Below are 18,774 nucleotides of genomic sequence, written 5' to 3'. Positions count from 1 at the left end.
TGGAGAATTGATTTTTGATTTACCTCCAACAGTGAAGCGAAATGTACGAAAGATTGAGAAAATTCGTGTTAGAATTATTAATCTTACTTTTTCGGTCATATTTAATATATATATATATATATATATATATATATATATATATATATATATATAATATATATACAGTGGAACCTCTATTAACGAGTGGCTCTATTAACGAGTTTTTCCAGTAACGAGCAAGCCACTCGCAGCAAATTTGTCTCTATTGACGAGCTCGCCTCTATTAACGAGTGAAACCACATGGCGCTTCCTAGCGTCTCGCGGGTTCTCGCAAATTCTCGGACGCCTCCGACGCCAGTGTTGTTGTTGTATCTCTCACGACAAGCATCCCTCTGGATTTATTTGAGCTTTTCTTTGGGTTTTTAGTGGTTTTGCGACTACAATTTGTAACACACGATGTCTCCAAAGAAGCTGCTTGCTAAAGATAGTGTTGTCAAGAGGAAGAAAGACACAATTACTGTGGATTTAAAGAAGGAAATTATAGCAAAGCATGAGTGTGGTGTCTGTGTGATTGATTTCACAAGGAAGTATGGCAGGTCCTCATCAACAATTTACACCATTAGTAAGGGAATGAGGAGGTAAGGGAGGATGCTGCCTCTTCCACTGAAATCAGGGAAGTGTTTGGAATGTTTGAAAAGGTGAACGCATTCTTGGAAAAGCTGCCCTGATAAAGCAGTGACAACCCGGTGTGTGTAAATGTTTAATTAATTTATCACTTTGTGATAACACTTTATGAGTGTTATCACTTTCGCAGGTATATGTTGCTTGAACGTAACACACTTTTTTTCTCTTGAATGCACCCAAACACCGCGCTCAAGCGTCATTTGAGCAAATATTTCTATAAAATCCAATTCTTATCCGATCGACTTGGGGATTGTATACATGTTTGCCATGAAATTTCCGTTTTCTTTAATAACCACATTGCCTATTTGAGAAAACGGCATTGTATTATATCTTCGTGGTAAGACTATTATATTGTTGACACAACGAGTGTAATCAACGTAGTTTTTTATTTGGTGCTGGTCTAACGCATCCTTGTGTGACATTTGAAATGAAATTTGGGTGAAATTCCCAAGAAGAGAGAGTCCGCCTGACTCAGAGGTGGATTCTCCTTCCACACCATAACCCCTCTCATCCTTCCCACCTCCCCATCGTCTCCCTCAAGCCAGCAACTACTCTTCATAAGGTAAAGTAAATATTAAAACACTACAACAAAACATTTATATTTACATGTGCAATATTATATTTATATAAAAAAAGTCATACAAGTATGGATGTTTTTGGGAGTGGAACGGATTAAATTTATTTCCTTTATTTTAAATGGGGAAATTTGTTTCCAAAGACGAGTTTTCCAGGTAACGAGCTCGGTGCCAGAACGGATTAAACTCGTTAATAGAGGTTCCACTGTATATACTGTATATATATATATATATATATATATATGTCTTACCTAGTAGCCAGAACGCACTTCTCAGCGTACTATGCAAGGCCCGATTTGCCTAATAAGCCAAGTTTTCATGAAATAATTGTTTTTCGACTACCTAACCTAACTTTTTCGGCTACCTAACCTAACCTAACCTAACCTAACTTTTTCGGCTACCTAACCTAACCTATAAAGATAGGTTAGGTTAGGTTAGGTAGGGTTGGTTAGGTTCAGTCATATATCTACGTTAATTTTAACTCCAATAAAAAAAAATTGACCTTAAACATAATGAAATGGGTAGCTTTATCATTTCATAAGAAAAAAAATAAGAGAAAATATATTAATTCAGGAAAACTTGGCTTATTAGGCAAATCGGGCCTTGCATAGTAGGCAGAGAAGTGCGTTCTGGCTACTAGGTACGACATATATATATATATATATATATATATATATATATATATATATAATATGCGGAAAATCCACAGAGAAATATGAAATGAGGTGAACGTTTCGGCTTTGTTAAAGCCTTTGTCAACACCAGACTGACTCAAGGCTTTAACAAAGCCGAAACGTTCACCTCATTTCATATTTCTCTGTGGATTTTCCGCATAAAATGATCAGTGTTTTGTGATCGTCAATTGCATATATATATATATAATTATATATATATATATATATATATATATATATATATATATATATATATATATATATATATATATATATATATATATATATATATATATATAATTATATATATGCAAACAAGCCTGAATGGTCCCCAGGACTATATACAACTGAAAACTCACACCCCAGAAGTGACTCGAACCCATACTGCATCACTTCCTTATGTCCGGTCGTGATGGTCAAGCGGATTAAGGCGTCCCTGTACATACCAGTTGCGTTGCTCCTGGCAGTATGGGTTCGAGTCACTTTTGGAGTGTGAGTTTTCAATTATAATTATATATATATATATATATATATATATATATTATATATATTGCCCCTATATAATTATAGGGGCATTATCTCTGCCCAGTATCCAGTGGAGAGAGGGCCTCGCAAATCTATTGAACCATAACTCTGTTAGCTTTGCTGCCCCACCAGATATTGACTGCTCATAGCCCAGTCGATAGAGCTTCTACCTCACATGCGTGGGTTCTGCGGTTCGAATCTCCTAGAGCCCAGGTGAATGAAACTCCTTATGTGTCGATTGTCCAACAGTGAGATACATTATTTGGAGCATCCTCCATGGCCTCGTAGCCTGAAGTTCGACCCTATGACTTCCAAGATGCTTCTTTTTGAGAAGGTGGTGGAGGCCAAGACTGTCAGTAGTTTCAAAGCGTTATATGACAGCATACTGGGAAGACGGGACACCACAAGCGTAGCTCTCATCCTGTAACTACACTTGGGTAATTACACTTAAATAATTACACACACACACACACACAATCCTTGTAAAGGGAGAATTGGGTGCTCAAAAAGTACATAATTCTGTAGAAGGAAACGTGTCAGTTTTCTGTACAAAATACAGTACTGTGTACCTCATTGAACAGTTTTTAAATGATTGGAGATAAAGGGTGTTAAAAAAATTTACTGTAGTCTGTTGGATACTCAAGATGGCTCAGGAATAGGAAAATGGTATAGTAAACTGCTCAGTTCTTATTTCAGTTTTTTAATTGTCTGTGCTAGTTAACTTTATTATACACAAGTTTTAGTAACATTCATAAGTAGTATCATTTAGTATCATTTTAGTGTCAATTTTCATTAATTTTTTTCATCTGTCAGATGGAGCTGTCTTCTGCCCTGACTCGATCAATTACTGACCAGACTTCATTTGAGAACACGGATCATGATGCATCAAGGGAAGACTAACAGCTTCAACCAGGATTTTGTACATTTAAAATGTTATGTTAAAGTAGTTTTGGATGCTATATATCTGAACTAAAAAAAATTTATCTTAATAAATGTTGCTCATAGATTTTTAATAAAATGGTGTAAATCAAAAGCATAAAACATAATCTTTCTAACCATTGTATATCCTTGGAGAACAAAATAAATTCAGGTGACTGCAGAGAAGAAAAAAAAAATCAAGCTAGTACTGTACCTGGTACATGATCAAAAATTAAGGCAGGAAACTGTAAATAGTTGGGAGAGACTCAAACGGGTGTTCAACTTTACAAACAAAGATATTAGCCATTCAAAAGAGTTTGGAACATGCTCTTGCTGATCACCGATAGCATGTTATCATTCACACAGATTAGAGAACTGCCATTCATTGAAACCTTGCATCAAGAGCACATACGTGACAACATCCATCTGACCACAAATATAATATCACTAATGCAAACACTCAAACACCAAGGCCGTCAAGTACTTACCAACTGGGTGCCAAGTCATGTGGGAATAATAGGAAATGATATTGCAGATGAAGCTGCAAAACTTGCAACAAAGAGAAAAAATGTAGACATTTACATACCACAGTCTATCACGGATTAAGTAATTAGAAATAGAGTAATGCAAAAGATGTACAGTGAGCACAACACAGTAGTTGCAACATCAGAATCTGTGGGTTGGTACAAGAATTCAACCAACTACGAACCACTTATTTTGATGAAAGGGATCAGTAGAACAACAGAAGTTCACTTATATTGCATCAGGCTTGGATACCCATGTGCATGGGAACTAGGCTTACAGGTTCCAGAAAATGAGAGGAAATGTCAGCACTGGAAAAATGCCTGACGGAACACTGGAACATTATCTAACACAGTGCACAGTTACAAACTCGATGAGATTTCAACTTAGATTCAACAGAGCAGAAAAGTTGTAAACACATGGGACAAAATCTTACTGAAGCGACCATAAGTCATAAATAATCATACTCCGCCTAAGTAAAACAGAAATAAGTAACACTTAGTGAGCCAGCCAGAGGCTTAGGGCCCGCAAAGGAATATCCCTGCAAAAAAAAAAAAATGGAGGCAACAAACACTTGAGGCCATATTCATTTGAGAGCTGATCCCAGTAACCCACTTTCACACTTTCAAATGAATTCGACATCGGGCATACATTTGTTTGATTGCTCTCCTTTGATCCAGAGGGAAGATAAGAGTAGACAACCATAAGCAGGAAATTAGGCAGCAATCACCTTGGCCTTTTTTTTTTTTCTAAACAATTAGGGATTAATTTTTCATAGGGTGAGGTGAACCCATGCCTATGAATGTTTGTTTTTCTATATAAACTTGGCATACCTGTGTGCGTAGTCTTGAGCAAATAATCCTGAAGATGTCGCATTTTTTACAAAATCTTCAAATAAAATGAAAACATTAAGTGATTTGGTGCTTCTTTCCCCTCTAGATGGTAAGGAATTGTATTATATACAATATATTAGATAATCTATTTTATATTACATAATGTATTTTATATATTATATATTTTATATATTATATAATTTATATATGTGTGTATATATTAGTATATTTTGGTAGCAGTCTTTCTTGTAAACATATGTTGTTAAATATAACTGAAAAAGTAAGATTAATAATTCTAACACAAATTTTCTCTATTTCTTATGTTTCTTTTTACTGTCGATGGTAATTGAAAAATCAATTCTCAAAAATTCATTTTTATTTCTAGTCTGACGCAACGCTTGAATGCGTTTCATAATAACTTATTACATTTTCAAAGACTTTAGTTTACACACACACAACTGTAACCTGAAAACACTAAACAGTTTTACTTAATGCTAACATTGAACAGCTTGTCTTGTATACTCGCATTTGGGTGAGGTGATATGTTGCAACAGTTTTGGATGAGGTGAACAAACTTTTGACCAACACAAGACAGAACATGGTGCAATGGGTATAAATTGGATAAATGAGAGGGAAGAATGGAAGTAACTGCAAAGGGCCTATTGGCCCATACTTCCTCTTGATGCTTCTATATTGGTACGGAGTCTTGAAGTGGGTAGAATATAGTTGTGCATTAATTGGCTGTTGATTGCTGGTGTTGACTTTTTGATGTGTAGTGCCTCGCAGATGTCAAGCCGCCTGCTATCACTGTATCTATCGATGATTTCTGTGTTGCTTGTTAAGACTTCTCTGGTGATGGTCTGGTTGTGGGAAGAGATTATATGTTCCTTAATGAAGCCCTGTTTCTTATGCATTGTTAATTGCCTGGAAAGAGATGTTGTTGTCTTGCCTATATACTGAGTCCATAAATGTGGTGATCTCACTGATGTCAACAACTTCAGACCTATGTCAATTCTGCCAAACTTGTCAAAAATATTTGAAAAACTAATCTACAAGCAGCTTTACTCTTATCTAGCCAAACACAATATACTAAGCTCTTGTCAATATGGCTTCAGACCCAAAAAAAGCACTAACAATGCACTTATTATTATGATTAACTTGATACATGCAGCTCTTGATAAAAATGAGTTCCCTATCGGGATATTTGTGGACCTACGTAAGGCTTTTGACACTGTCAACCACCAAAACCTTCTTAAATTACATCATTATGGAGTCAGAGGTCACTCCCTGCAATACCTTCAGTCCTACCTTACTGACAGGCTCCAGTATGTTTCTGTGAATAATTCCATTTCTTCGACACTACCTATAAACATCGGTGTTCCACAGGGCAGCATACTTGGCCCTCTCCTCTTTCTCATCTACATTAATGACCTTCCAAATGCCTCTTAACACCTCAAACCAATCTTATTTGCTGATGAAACAAGTTTCATTTTCTCCAGTCCTGACCCTCTTGCTCTAAATGTCACTGTGAGTACTGAACTAAATAAAGTCCATCTTTGGCTAACTGCTAACAAACTCACCCTTAACATTGACAAAACTTTCTATATTTTGTTTGGTAATAAATCCTCAAATGAAATTAATTTAAGAATAAACAATATACAAATCAGTAGTAAAGTTGATGGTAAATTCCTTGGTATCCTCATCGATAACAAGCTGAATTGCTCTATTACTCATCTATCCTTATCTCAACTATGGCATTTGTCCTTGGGGTTCTACTACCCAAAATCATTTACGTCCTCTAATTACTCAACACAAAGCTGCAATTAGGACAATAACTCTGGCCCCAGACAGCACACGGTACCCTTACTCAAATCTCTGAATATGTTAGATATTAAGTCACTGCACATCTTCTCTTGTGTACTCTATATATTTAAAACTCTGAATTGTAATGTCAATCCTGACCTTCAACGTTTCCTAGAAGGTTGTAACAGAACCCATGAGCACCACACCAGAAACAAATACCTATTTGATATCCCAAGAGTTAGACTTAATCAAACTAGGAATGCTCTGCAAATCAAGGGACCCAGAATGTGGAATGACCTTCCCAATTATGTCAAAGATTGTATCTCTCAACCAGTTTAAGATGAAAACTAAGCACTACCTAATTAACTCCATGTAACCTACCTTACTTCTAAATGTCAACCCATGTCTTACTATTTAAAAAAAAAAAAAAAAGCTTTGTTGACCAACTTATATATTGGCTATTTTCTACCATGTTCCCCCCCTTTTTTTTATCTTTTATTATTTTTTTTTCATTCAACACAATTTATACTTTAAGCTCAATTATTATTAAGTTTCAGTTTAAGTATTTTTTCCCCACCTCTCCTTGCCCGAAACGCTATGCGTACTAGTGGCTTTAGGTATTGTATGTACTACCTCTATCTTTAAATCTAACAGAATGTTTGTACTGTAACGCTGCAACTATGTATGTACTGTTCCTAAATAAATAATTATTATAATTATTATTATTAAACAATTAAAGAAGTCTCCCCCCACTCTATGCATCCGTTTTCTTCCATACACAGACAATTGTGGTTACAGGTTCGAGAGCGACCACAAGTAAAATTTCTAGCCCTTTCCACTACCGCCCACGATGGGTATAGGGTGCATAATAAATGAACCGAACTAAACTAAACTAAATTATTTAAGCAGCTGACATACGTAGAGAGCTAGTACTCACCTAGTTGTACTTGCAGGGGTTGAGCTTCGGCTCTCAACTTTTTTTTAGATATATAGAAGAGTTGTTATATTCTTGTACAGCCACTAGTACTGTAAATCAACTAGTGTACAAGTTCCTGAGTCTATTAGGCTCTACTATATCTACATTTATCTACATCTATATCTTCTTTATATGTACTTTTATCTGAATAAACGTTTTGATTTTGATTTTGATTTGAAACTGTGTATGGAGTCAGCCTCCACCACATCACTGCCTAATGCATTCCATTTGTTAACTACTCTGACACTGACAAAATTCTTTCCAGTGTTATAATTGATATGTTATCTGCCCCGTCCACTGGGCAGCGGTAGAGAGATGTCTTAGAGAAATATACACACTAGACATGATAGAGGAAACCCTACCCATCAACATTGGTGTTCCTCAGGGCAGCATACTTGGCCCTCTCCTCTTTCTCATCTACATTAATGACCTTCCAAATGCCTCCCAACACCTCAAACCAATTCTATTTGCTGACGACACAACCTTCATTTACTCCAGTCCTGACCCCCTTGCTCTAAATGCCACAGTAAATACTGAGCTAAATAAAGTCCATCATTGGCTAACTGCCAACAAACTCACCCTTAACATTGACAAAACCTTCTATATTCTGTTTGGCAATAAATCCTCTAGTCTTATAAATCTCAAAATAAACAATACCCAAATTTGTAACAAATTAGATGGCAAATTCCTTGGCATTCTCATTGACAACAAGCTGAATTTCCAGGGACACATTCTAAATATATCAAAAAAAGTTTCAAAAACTGTGGGCATTCTTTCTAAGATCAGATATTATGTACCACGCCCTGCTCTGGTGACTCTCTATTACTCCCTTATCTATCCTTATCTCAACTATGGTATTTGTGCTTGGGGTTCTACTACCCAAAATCACTTACGTCCTCTAATTACCCAACACAAAGCCGCTATTAGAACAATATCCAACTCTGGCCCCAGACATCACTCGGTACCCCTACTCAAATCTCTTAATATGTTAGATATTAAGTCATTGCACATTCTCTCATGTGTATTATACATATATAAAACGCTAAACTATAATGCCAATCCTGATCTTAAAAGCTTCATAGAAGGTTGTAACAGAACCCATGAGCACCACACCAGAAATAAATACAGTTTTGATATTCCTAGAGTACGTCTTAATCAAACTAGAAATGCTCTGCAAATCAAGGGGCCCAGAATGTGGAATGACCTTCCCAACCATGTTAAAGACTGTCCCTCTCTCAACCAGTTTAAGATAAAAACTAAACACTACCTAATAAATTCCCTGTAATCTACCTCACTCCTCTATTGTCAACCCATGTCTGTTATTTTCTTTTTTTTTCTTTTTTGTAATCAACACTGTTTGTCAACCTATTGTATTTGTGCTGCTTTTTCAGTCATGTTCCCCCTTTTTTTTTTATCTTTATTTGTATTTGTTCTCAACATCTTTTATTCTTTATGCTCAATTAGTATTAAGTTCTAGATATTAATGTTTTTCTTGCCCGAAACGCATTGCGTAATAGTGGCTTTAGGCATTGTATGTACTAGCTCTATCTATATATCAATCCATTAATGTAACATCACTTGTATGTATATACCTTACCTGAATAAACATCTGAATCTGAAACAAATAGATCGTTAGAGAAGCGGGGTCCAAAGAAATTATTATTATTATTATTATTATTATTATTATTATTATTATTATTATTATTATTATTATTATTATTATTATTATACATAGTAAAGATGTAGTCTCTACAGTAACTGTACTAAAAAGTTAACTTGTACGAGAGCGAATGTATGAAATGCGTACTAGGACTTAACGTAGTACGAAATGACACCAACTCGACCAGACTAGACTAGCAGGTGGCGGTGAGTTGTTGTTGTGTAGGACCAGCGTGGACCACCACCCACACCGGAGGTGTGGGTGGTGGTCCCGACTTCCCACACCGGAGGTGTGGGGTCCACGCTGGGTGTAGGTGGTGGTCCACGCTGGGTGTAGGTGGTGGTCCACGCTGGGTGTAGGTGGTGGTTCACGCTGGGTGTAGTTGGTGGTCCACGCTGGGTGTAGGAGGTGGTCCACGCTGGGTGTAGGAGGTGGTTCACGCTGGGTGTAGGAGGTGGTCCACGCTGGGTGTAGGAGGTGGTCCACGCTGGGTGTAGGAGGTGGTCCACGCTGGGTGTAGGTGGTGGCGGGTCCGTCTAATTACCACAAGCTACACAAGCTTCAGAAAGCTTCCTGGCAATACGTTAGTAATGAATAAATATGATATGTTAGGTTAGGCTAACCTAACTTAACCAAACCAAACCTAACCTAACCGACACTTGGATCATCGACTTGATTTGGCGTCACCAGCTTTTTATTTTTGCCTAATTTCTTTATAAAAAGATACTTTTTCAGATTAAAATTGTTTTTTTGTATTGTACATTCAGCACCAACATTATAATGAGTAAATATATCATATTTATTCATTACTAACATATTGCCAGGAAGCTTTCTGAAGCTTGTGTAGCTTGTGGTAATTAGACGGACTGATGGTGGCCCATGCTGGGTGTAGGTGGTGGTCCACGCTGGGTGCAGGTGGTGGCCCACGCTGGGTGGTGGCCCACGCTGGGTGGTGGTCCACGCTGGGTGCAGGTGGTGGCCCACGCTGGGTGTGGGTAAATACCCACGTGAAGTTACAGGATGAGAGCTCCGCTAGTGGTGTCCCGACTTCCCAGCACTCTTTGTTGTCATAGGTATGGTCTTGCATGTGGTATCTTACATACGGTATCAGTGCATGGGGGGGTTCATCCACTGCAAATTACCTCATGCCTATCATCAGTCAACAAAAATCTGGTGTCAGAACTATAACAAACTCTGCCTTCAGACAAGACACAGCCCCTCGGTTTAAGTCCCTAAACATGCTAAACATTCACTCCATACATTCTTATGTGCTAAATACATGTACAAAACGTTGTTCCTAAATGCTAATCTTGATCTGAAACTTCCTTGATAGGTTAGTTTAGTTTAGTTCATTTATTATGCACCCCATACCCATCTTGTGGGCGGTAGTGGAAAGGGTCCACAAGATGGGTATGGGGGTGCATACCTTGATAGGTGTATTAGAACCCATGAGCACCACACCAGAAATAAATTCTTTGATATCCCCAGAGTCAAATTAAATCGGTGCAAACACTCCATACAAATAAAAAGACCCCAGTGTTGTAGCTGATCACTGATCTGCTCCCCGTGCTTTGTAAAATGAGCCAGATTCTGGGCATGGCTCCTGGTAGGCATGGACGGGTCTTGGAGTCCTGGTGTGTTAGGCTATGGTTAGGTAGTCCCAGAACTTAAGTTAGGAACTATAGGGAGCCTATTAGTGAAAGGTGTTTCATTGCATTCAATGCTTGATTTTTGTTATGAAGCTTCCAGCAAGTACTGTACTGTATTTGGTTGCCACTGTGGAGTATGTTGGTCTCGTGCCGTCTCTGAATTCTCAGGTCCCGGTTTTCTTAGCGAGGCACACATCTGACTTTTAATCACACAGACAATTGTAATGTCCTTCAATTTGATCTAGATCAAATAAGTTCTTGGAGCATCAAGTGGCAAATGAAATTCATTGTGAATAAATGCTGTTATGGAATGTGGAATCGGAGAAATTAAACAACACACACAACTTGTAAATTATGTAGAAAGGAATTACAAAACTCTTTTTATAAAGAACGAGACCTAGGGATAGTTTTGGATACACACAAAGAACATTGTTAGAGGAGCATATGCGTCGCTTTTCAACTTCAGACTTGCTTTTAACTACAGTACAGTATATGGAGGTGAAATACTAAAGAAACTGTTCATGACTTTTATGAGACCAAAATTGGAATATGCACCAGTTGTATGGTGCCCAAGTCTCAAGAAGCAAATAAGTAAACTGGAAAAGTTACAATGGCTTCCATAAGCCATTGGAAGCTACAAAATGGCTTTCATAACAGTAAAACGAGAGTTACAAGGAGAGGCTAGAAGTGTTAAACATGCCAAAACTAGAAGAAGAGGCGATATGATACCACTTACAAATATTAACAGGAATCGACCAAATTGACAGGAATTCCTGAAACTAGCAACTTCATGAACAAGAGGACAGATTCAAGCGAAGGAAACAAAGGTGCCGAAAATATACAGTACAGTATTTGAAAGATTTCTTTTGCAAACAGAGTAGTAGATGGTTGGAACAAGCTAAGTGAGAAGGTGGTGGAGGCCAAAACCGTCAGTAGTTTCATAGCGTTATACAACAAAGAGTACTGGGAAGACAGAACACCACGAGCGTAGCTCTCATCCTGTAACTACACTTGGGTAATTACGTAGGCTGAATAAAGTGTTTGAGACTTTCATATTTACTTAGCTGTCTTGATATTGCAAGGAGTATGTGACATGTGATGGCACTGTCTTCCCAAGATCCTATGCTTGAACTTTTAGCCTGTGGCTTCAATTGGGTTCTCTTCTCATCGGTCCTGTCATCTTTGGGCAGCTGTGCTGGTGCCATTGTTTCCTGATCTCCCTAGTCTGGTTGGCTTGTTCTTCATACTACAGCTTTGAGCTTTGATCTGTAGCACCCAAGTCTTTCCAGTTCTACTTTTAATAATTTGCTTCTATTATAAAGGGATACCTTAGAAAGCAGCCAAAAGAGACTGCTTTGAAATCAGGCTTTGATTATTGTATAGGTCTATAAAAAGGAAATTTTGTACCAATTTGTTTGACTGCTCCTATTTTGCTCTTATTTCTGTTGTCCTGAGTGCAATAGCAATGTCTTAGTGTGAGGAAGTATGTGGATTGTCTGGGGTGCTGGAAGTGTGGATCTTGCTGCCACCTGGTCATGGCTGGTGTTGGTGCCCAAGCTGGCTTACTGGTAGTGAGCAGGAATCCTATGCTGGAGGGCTATTGAGTTTTAATTACTGTATTAATTTCTGACCATCATTCCAAGTTAGACTAAGTGTTCTAAAGTGAATCCCTAGTACAGGTACCTGTAATGACCATCATTTTAAATGTTCATTATGGTGTTTTGTGACATTGCCATTATCACTTTGCCTTACTGTCCAAGTTTTATTCAGTGCCTCAATAAAGTTTACCTTGAAGTACAGCTGAGTGAACTGCTCAGAAGACTGCTTTTTTGTGCTCAAAGCCTGTTTTGTTTTATGATTTTCAGGCATGTCCGTCTATCATGACGAGATTGAAATTGAAGACTTTGACTTTGAAGAAGAAACAGAGACTTTTTACTACCCTTGTCCCTGTGGAGATCGCTTTGAGATAACAAAGGAAGAATTGGCCTCGGGGGAAGATACAGCAACCTGTCCCAGCTGTTCACTTATAGTTCGAGTCATATACAACATTGTGAGTAAAATTATTCCTGTACTGTACAATATTTGCCATGTTATCACTACATCAATCAGCTGCTGATCTTTTGTAATATGGTACTGTATAAGCATTGCTGAAATCTTCAACATTTCATTCATAAGACTGCCAAGTTTACTACAGTATTACCAACTGCCTGTAGTTAAGTAAAATGATTCAAATAGGATTATTTTGGAAAAAAATAGACCCAGTGTTGAATGTGATGAAATGCCTCTTTCTGAGTGAGCCCTGGTGGCTCTAAAGCTATCTTGCTGAGATGGCTCCCTCCCAACTACTAGGAGACATCAGCCGTGGAATTCTGTTTGACCTACTTGGGACCAGAGCCAGAGCCTGGCCCCATCTCACTAGAGGTGTAGAGATCAGGTGACACTTTGCCACCCAATGAGAAAGCATTCAAAAAGTCAGCGAATCAATACAGACTACTGGTCGGTTCAAAGAGACCGAATTCTTAAAAGTGCCAAATGAACTCCCCCAACGACATAAACAAACAACTGAATCTCTTGAAACAAGGGAAGGGAAAAGAACTATCAGGGGAAAGCGCCAAGCCATTACGATTATATAGCACTTGGAAGAGGTCAGGATAACGATTTGGGATGGGACGGGGGGGAAAGAAATGGTGCCCAGCCACTTGGATAGTCGGGGATTGAATGCCGACCTGCATGAAGCAGTAGGGTTCGAAGCTATGTCCGTGAGGATCCCAGACGTGCCTGAATCGACTGGTTCGAACCCTTATCATGGCCCTTGTGGATTTGTTCATTTGATGCATCACACTATTGTGATTTGTGTGTGTAGTGAAGGGCGAAGCGGTAGAACAGCTTGTTGGCAGAGTCCGAGTGCATGGGGGAATTGTGTAAAACCGTGGTTTGTCTCTGAGAGACTGCAGGATCTGTGTGAAATCAGTAGAACTCCTGGTTGCAATTCTTTTACCATGTCGAGGCACAGTCGATTAAGGCGTGTCTGGGATCCTCTCGGACGTAGGTTTGAACCCTCATCACGGCCCTTGTGGATTTATCCAAATCAAATGTGATCAAGTAGTTTGCAAGTCATCTCGGCGAGATAGCTTCAGGTAGACACAAGGTGCTCCCCAAGAAATGGGATACTAATTATTAATTTAAAAAAGAGGGAAAAATTATTTCTCTATCTTGAGTCTGTTTATGAGCAACAGTTGGTAATCTGTTCCAAACCGAGTTAGACAATAATAATTACAGCATTCACGGAATATAGAAATCTTTTTACATTCTTAAGTTTATTATACATCTTTTCTGGAATGTAGATAAATGCTATTGTCTGTAATTATTTTTTATGTATTTGCAGGAGGATTTTGCAGAGTATGAAGAAGAAAGTGAGTCTGTTACTAAAGAGAAGCCACTAGCAACAAATTAGTTCTGAACAATTGCAAAATATTATCCTTGTTTGTAAGTATTTATATACAAATGCTGTACTGTATAATTACCTAACTGTAATTACCTAAGTTACAGGATGAGAGCTATGCTCGTGGTGTCCCGTCTTTCCAGCACTCTTTGTCGTATAACGCTTTGAAATTACTGACGGTTTTGGCCTCCACCACCTTCTCATCTAACTTGTTCCAACCGTCTACCACTCTGTTTACAAAAGTGAATTTTCTCATATTGAGTGCTGGAAGACGGAGCACCACGAGCGTAGCTCTCATCTTGTAACTACACTTGGGTAACTATGTTGATCAGGATTAGGAAAGTTGTACTGTATCTACTGGATGCATTTAATTAGCCAGTAAGCACAGCTGACAGGTATAGCCCCAGTTGGCAACCACAGATGGCATGCATACCCCCCCAGCTACCCAGCTATATAGCATATGTTCTGTAATCTGTGGTCAGCACAGTCGCCTCGCCAGTGAATCGTCTCGGGGTTTAATTCCTGGACAGGATGAGAAGTTTGGGCATATTTTTTTACACTTGAAACCTCTCTTCATCTAACAGTAAATAGGCACTCAAGTGTTAGGTAATTATTGTGGGGTTGCATCCTAGGCAGATTCAGTTGCTGGTCTAGGAGGACCTTGAAAAGCCTTACAAACTTCTTGTCCTCAACAATGGGAACCATACAAACATTTCATAGCTTTTCACTCGGTAAACATAGTCAACTTGTATCCTATGTACTCGCCTAGTTGTGCTTACAGGGGTGGGGGGGTTGAGCTCTGGCTCTTTGGTCAATGACCACTATGTGTATCACTACTAGGGCAGATTAATAGCTTTCTTGAGCATTCTAATAAATATTTATATATTTATACTGTTATGAATTGAGAGATTTTTATATAATTTTTATGTATATCCATATGCATATTTTTAACCATGTTTTCATAGCAGATAACAGTATGGGTGGCAGAGGTCGTGGTGGTGGTAGAGGCAGGGGCCGTGGAATGACCTTGGAGCAGCTTGGTGTGCAGAAGGGTGAAGTTTTACCAGAGAGAGTTGTTGGCCCCCCTGAGACATATCCTCCTCTGGAATTCCGCCCAGTTCAACCCACTCAAGAGAAAAATTTAGCAGAGTCATATCTGCTGGTAGTTAAAAAGGAGTACCGAGAACACATGCAAAATTCCCAGTATTATATTCAGCCTGGAATCAAGAGACCTGACATAGAGAGGTACTCGGACAGATATCAACTGCTTGCTAGCCATCATGGGCAGCTAACACTCAATTGGTCTAGGTTTCCAAAGGAACTCCATCCCTCCACACCATCTACCTTAAGTAAAAAGAGAAAGGCACGTTCGGTAAAAATTAATGTTAGTGTTAAAAAAGCTAGACATAAAGATATTAATGATATTGAAAGATTTGAAGCTTTAGAAAAAAATGAAGCTACTTTAGATGCTGAGGAGGCAGAGGAAGGAGAAGATGAAGAGAAAACTGAAGGTGAAATATTGGAGGAAATGGAAGAAGCTGATGAAGAGTTAGATGAAGGGACAGATTATGTGAACAACTACTTTGATAATGGTGATGATTATCTTGATGAAGAGGATGATGCACTTGAAGAAGGTGGAGTATTTTGAAATATTCAGTTGACAATGGAATGTTACGAGTATTCAGACATGGCTTGTTACTCAGTGTATTGGCTTTTTATTTTGATGTAGTTACTATTGGCCATATGAGCCTACATCCTCGGTAAGTAACTGTCAAGGTTGTTGTTATTTTGACACGTCAACTGTAGCACTTTATGGAATATTTTATTTCTACGTTAACACCATTACAGTACTGTACTGTATATTAAATGAATAATTTATATAGATAAATTAGTTGATATACAATTTTAATGCTAAACACAAGCTCTTTAATTTTTAGTTTATATTACGTTATTAAATATAAATGAACTTGTATGATTGAAATACAGTACTGTATCTCCATTCAGATAGTAACTGATATGTTGAAATGTGAATGTTTTATGCAGTGTTAAATATCAGTGAATAGTTTTCTGGAGGGAGCCTCCCAGTGGCTCCCTCAACCTATTTTGCTGAGATTGCTCCATACTAAAAAGTCACATCATTCGTGGAAGTTGTGTTTGGCCTATATCGACTACAGCCCGGTTGGTCCGGCACTTCTTGCAGAAAACTGTCAATTTCTTCATGAAGACTTACACTTTTGTTCCTGCCATATTTCTTTTATTTGCTGACACCTCCACTCTTTACTGACTCTATTCTGTATTTCCATCCATATCATTCACTCCAATATGTTGTTTTACTGTGCAAATTTAGCACCTGGCCCTCCAATATTTTCCATGTATATATTATTTGATACCTCTTTCGAATCTTATAGTGTACATTTTCAGAGCTCTGAAATAATGCAATAGTTGGTGCTTATCGTATCTGTGTGCTGTACATGTTCTCTGTATTCCCACTTATTTCAGCAATTCAACTGCTCTGAAGGGGGGGAATTGCGTATCGAGCTTGGAGATTGACATTTTAACCTGGTGTTCTGGTGGCTCAATATTTGGCCAGTGTTCCTAGTCCCAGTCGGTTGTGTGTTGTTTTGAGTCATGTCTACTAGTCTGGTTTTGCTTCATCCTAGTGCCTGCCCCCTATTCTCCTTCCTGTTAAGCTGCATTTTTTGTTCTTTGTGGTTAGCTGTACAAAACTAATAGAGGGCTTTCTCCAGAAACCCAGTGTTGAATGTAATGAAATGCCCGTTTCTGGAGGATCCCTGTGGTGGCTCCCAGACACCCACCCTTCAAAACAGGTCTCGGGCCAGGCTGCCTAGTGATGACAATTAGTACTAACAAGTTCCAAGCTAATTTGAATGAATCCCTTGTTCTGTGAATTGTTTGCGGAGTTGTTTGGTAATTTCAAGGCTTCGTTTGAGGTCAACCCTCTAAGTTGTCTGTAAAGTTTCACAAACTTTCTGGAGGCTTTTTCCGGTGCAGCGGCAGATCGTCACTTGCATCCTATGCTTCCATGGAGGATTCTGGTCTCTTAGGCCAAACAAAACCTCCACGGCTGATTGTGACCTTTCACTATGGAGCTATTGCTGCAAGATAGCTTCAGGGAGCCACCATTACTTCTCCAGTAAGAGGCATTTCGTTATGTTTAATGCTGGGTTTATTCTTTGTCAGCAAAAAATATTTGATAAACATACGCAGAGTCATGCCACTAACGTGATTGCATCAATAAGATAATCCATAGTAGCAGTGATGAAGGTTTGAACCTGTGCAGTGGATGTTCCCACGCACACGCTTCTAATGACTAGACTAGAACCCTCTAGCGACTAGGTTTGAACTCTCATCACTGCTCTTTCAGATTTTCTCATTAACATCCTAACTCTTTAGCAAGTTAACCTGTTGTTCCTCGTGCTTACTATATGACATCCTCACATTTGTCCACTAAATTTCTGGGATTACTGTATTTTTTTATTGTAATTACTATATAATAATTCCCATTATTATTTTTTCACATTCTAATCAGAAAAATGCACACGTTTCCTAACTTTTAATTTTTATTCTCTTCACTGTTGTATTCTAAACAGGATGCCATGTAGAATTTTCCTAAATTTCTGCCATCATAAACCTTTACCTCTCAAGTGTCACAGTTTAAAAGCCAAGCATCATTGTTGTTGGAAGATATTTTGTGCAGGTTGTTGTAAATGAGTACGCGTTGCTGTGAAATTATAAGTTGTGATAGGGCTCTTCAGAACAAATAAGGGTACTGATATAAATATGGTATAGAAACTAAAATATGTTGGAAAAAATTGTAAAATGTATGTATATTTTAGGTATTATAATTTCCAGATTGTTGTAAATAATAAAGTACACATACTGTACTAGAAAAATACACAAGGGAATCACATTATCTAAATGTATTTCTATTTTGAAACTGTCCCTGAAAGGGGCATTACAATATCAATTTAGTGATGTTTAGAATTTACCTGATGGAGTGAGATTATCTCTATGGGCCTACCTCATAATTGTTCTTGTATGGTACTTCATGTACTAGCTCTCAAACCATTCAGATTTGGATATAAATGAATACCTATAATCTGTCCTGTGTGCATTTGATACTTACCTACTTTCCTATGTGCAAATATTGTTATATACAGTGCTGTGCTACAGTATTTTGATATTTTTCATCCACTTAAAATATAGACATGACTTTCAGGTGTCTATAGAAATAATAGTTCCTAGCTGATCACAAGGTGGTCTGACCCATTCTCTAACATTATTAATTTATACTTTTGACTTGCATAAAAAAAAGGAAACAATTTCTCATTTATTTAATTTAACATACAATCGTTTTACTCGAGCAATAAAACACATTCCACGTAATTTACAAGTTTTCTACCCAGTAAAAACTGGTTGCTGCTACACATTCTAGCAGATAGTCGGTACCTGGGAGTTGGGCAACTGTTGTGTGTTGCATCCTGGGGAAGGTCAATAGTTGGTCTAGGGGGAT

General features: G+C 38.1%; 2 protein-coding genes across 10 annotated transcripts in view; both read left to right on the top strand.

Moving 5' to 3' along the window:
- Positions 1-4,793, top strand: part of mRpL10 (mitochondrial ribosomal protein L10) — a 13,815-nt gene extending 9,022 nt beyond the window's left edge. For all 7 annotated transcript variants that reach the window (XM_045746021.2, XM_045746025.2, XM_069338254.1 and 4 more), the window contains exon 6: positions 3,251-4,793. In XM_045746021.2, coding sequence (XP_045601977.1) covers positions 3,251-3,337 — 87 coding nt within the window. In that variant the 3' untranslated portion in view covers positions 3,338-4,793. The remainder of the gene's footprint in view (positions 1-3,250) is intronic.
- A 4,578-nt stretch (positions 4,794-9,371) lies between these two features.
- On the top strand, positions 9,372-18,365 carry LOC123760374 (diphthamide biosynthesis protein 3-like). 3 transcript variants are annotated; one of them, XM_045746032.2, is made up of 4 exons: positions 9,372-9,458; positions 12,664-12,848; positions 14,184-14,284; positions 15,206-18,365. In XM_045746032.2, the coding sequence occupies exons 2-3, from the start codon at positions 12,666-12,668 to the stop codon at positions 14,250-14,252; spliced, it is 252 nt and encodes an 83-aa protein (XP_045601988.1). In that variant the 5' UTR covers positions 9,372-9,458; positions 12,664-12,665; the 3' UTR covers positions 14,253-14,284; positions 15,206-18,365. The 3 variants fall into 3 exon arrangements, with proteins under 3 accessions (XP_045601988.1, XP_045601987.1, XP_045601986.1); XM_045746031.2 differs by lacking the exon at positions 9,372-9,458 and having other exon boundaries at positions 12,810-12,848; positions 15,209-18,184; XM_045746030.2 differs by lacking the exon at positions 9,372-9,458 and having other exon boundaries at positions 12,810-12,848; positions 15,206-18,184.
- The last annotated feature ends 409 nt before the right edge of the window (positions 18,366-18,774 follow it).

The sequence above is a fragment of the Procambarus clarkii genome, chromosome 39 (assembly GCF_040958095.1).
Source record: "Procambarus clarkii isolate CNS0578487 chromosome 39, FALCON_Pclarkii_2.0, whole genome shotgun sequence".
Lineage (NCBI taxonomy): Eukaryota > Metazoa > Arthropoda > Malacostraca > Decapoda > Cambaridae > Procambarus > Procambarus clarkii.
Note: the sequence above shows the minus strand (reverse complement) of the source record. Positions and strands in the feature narration are given on the sequence as shown.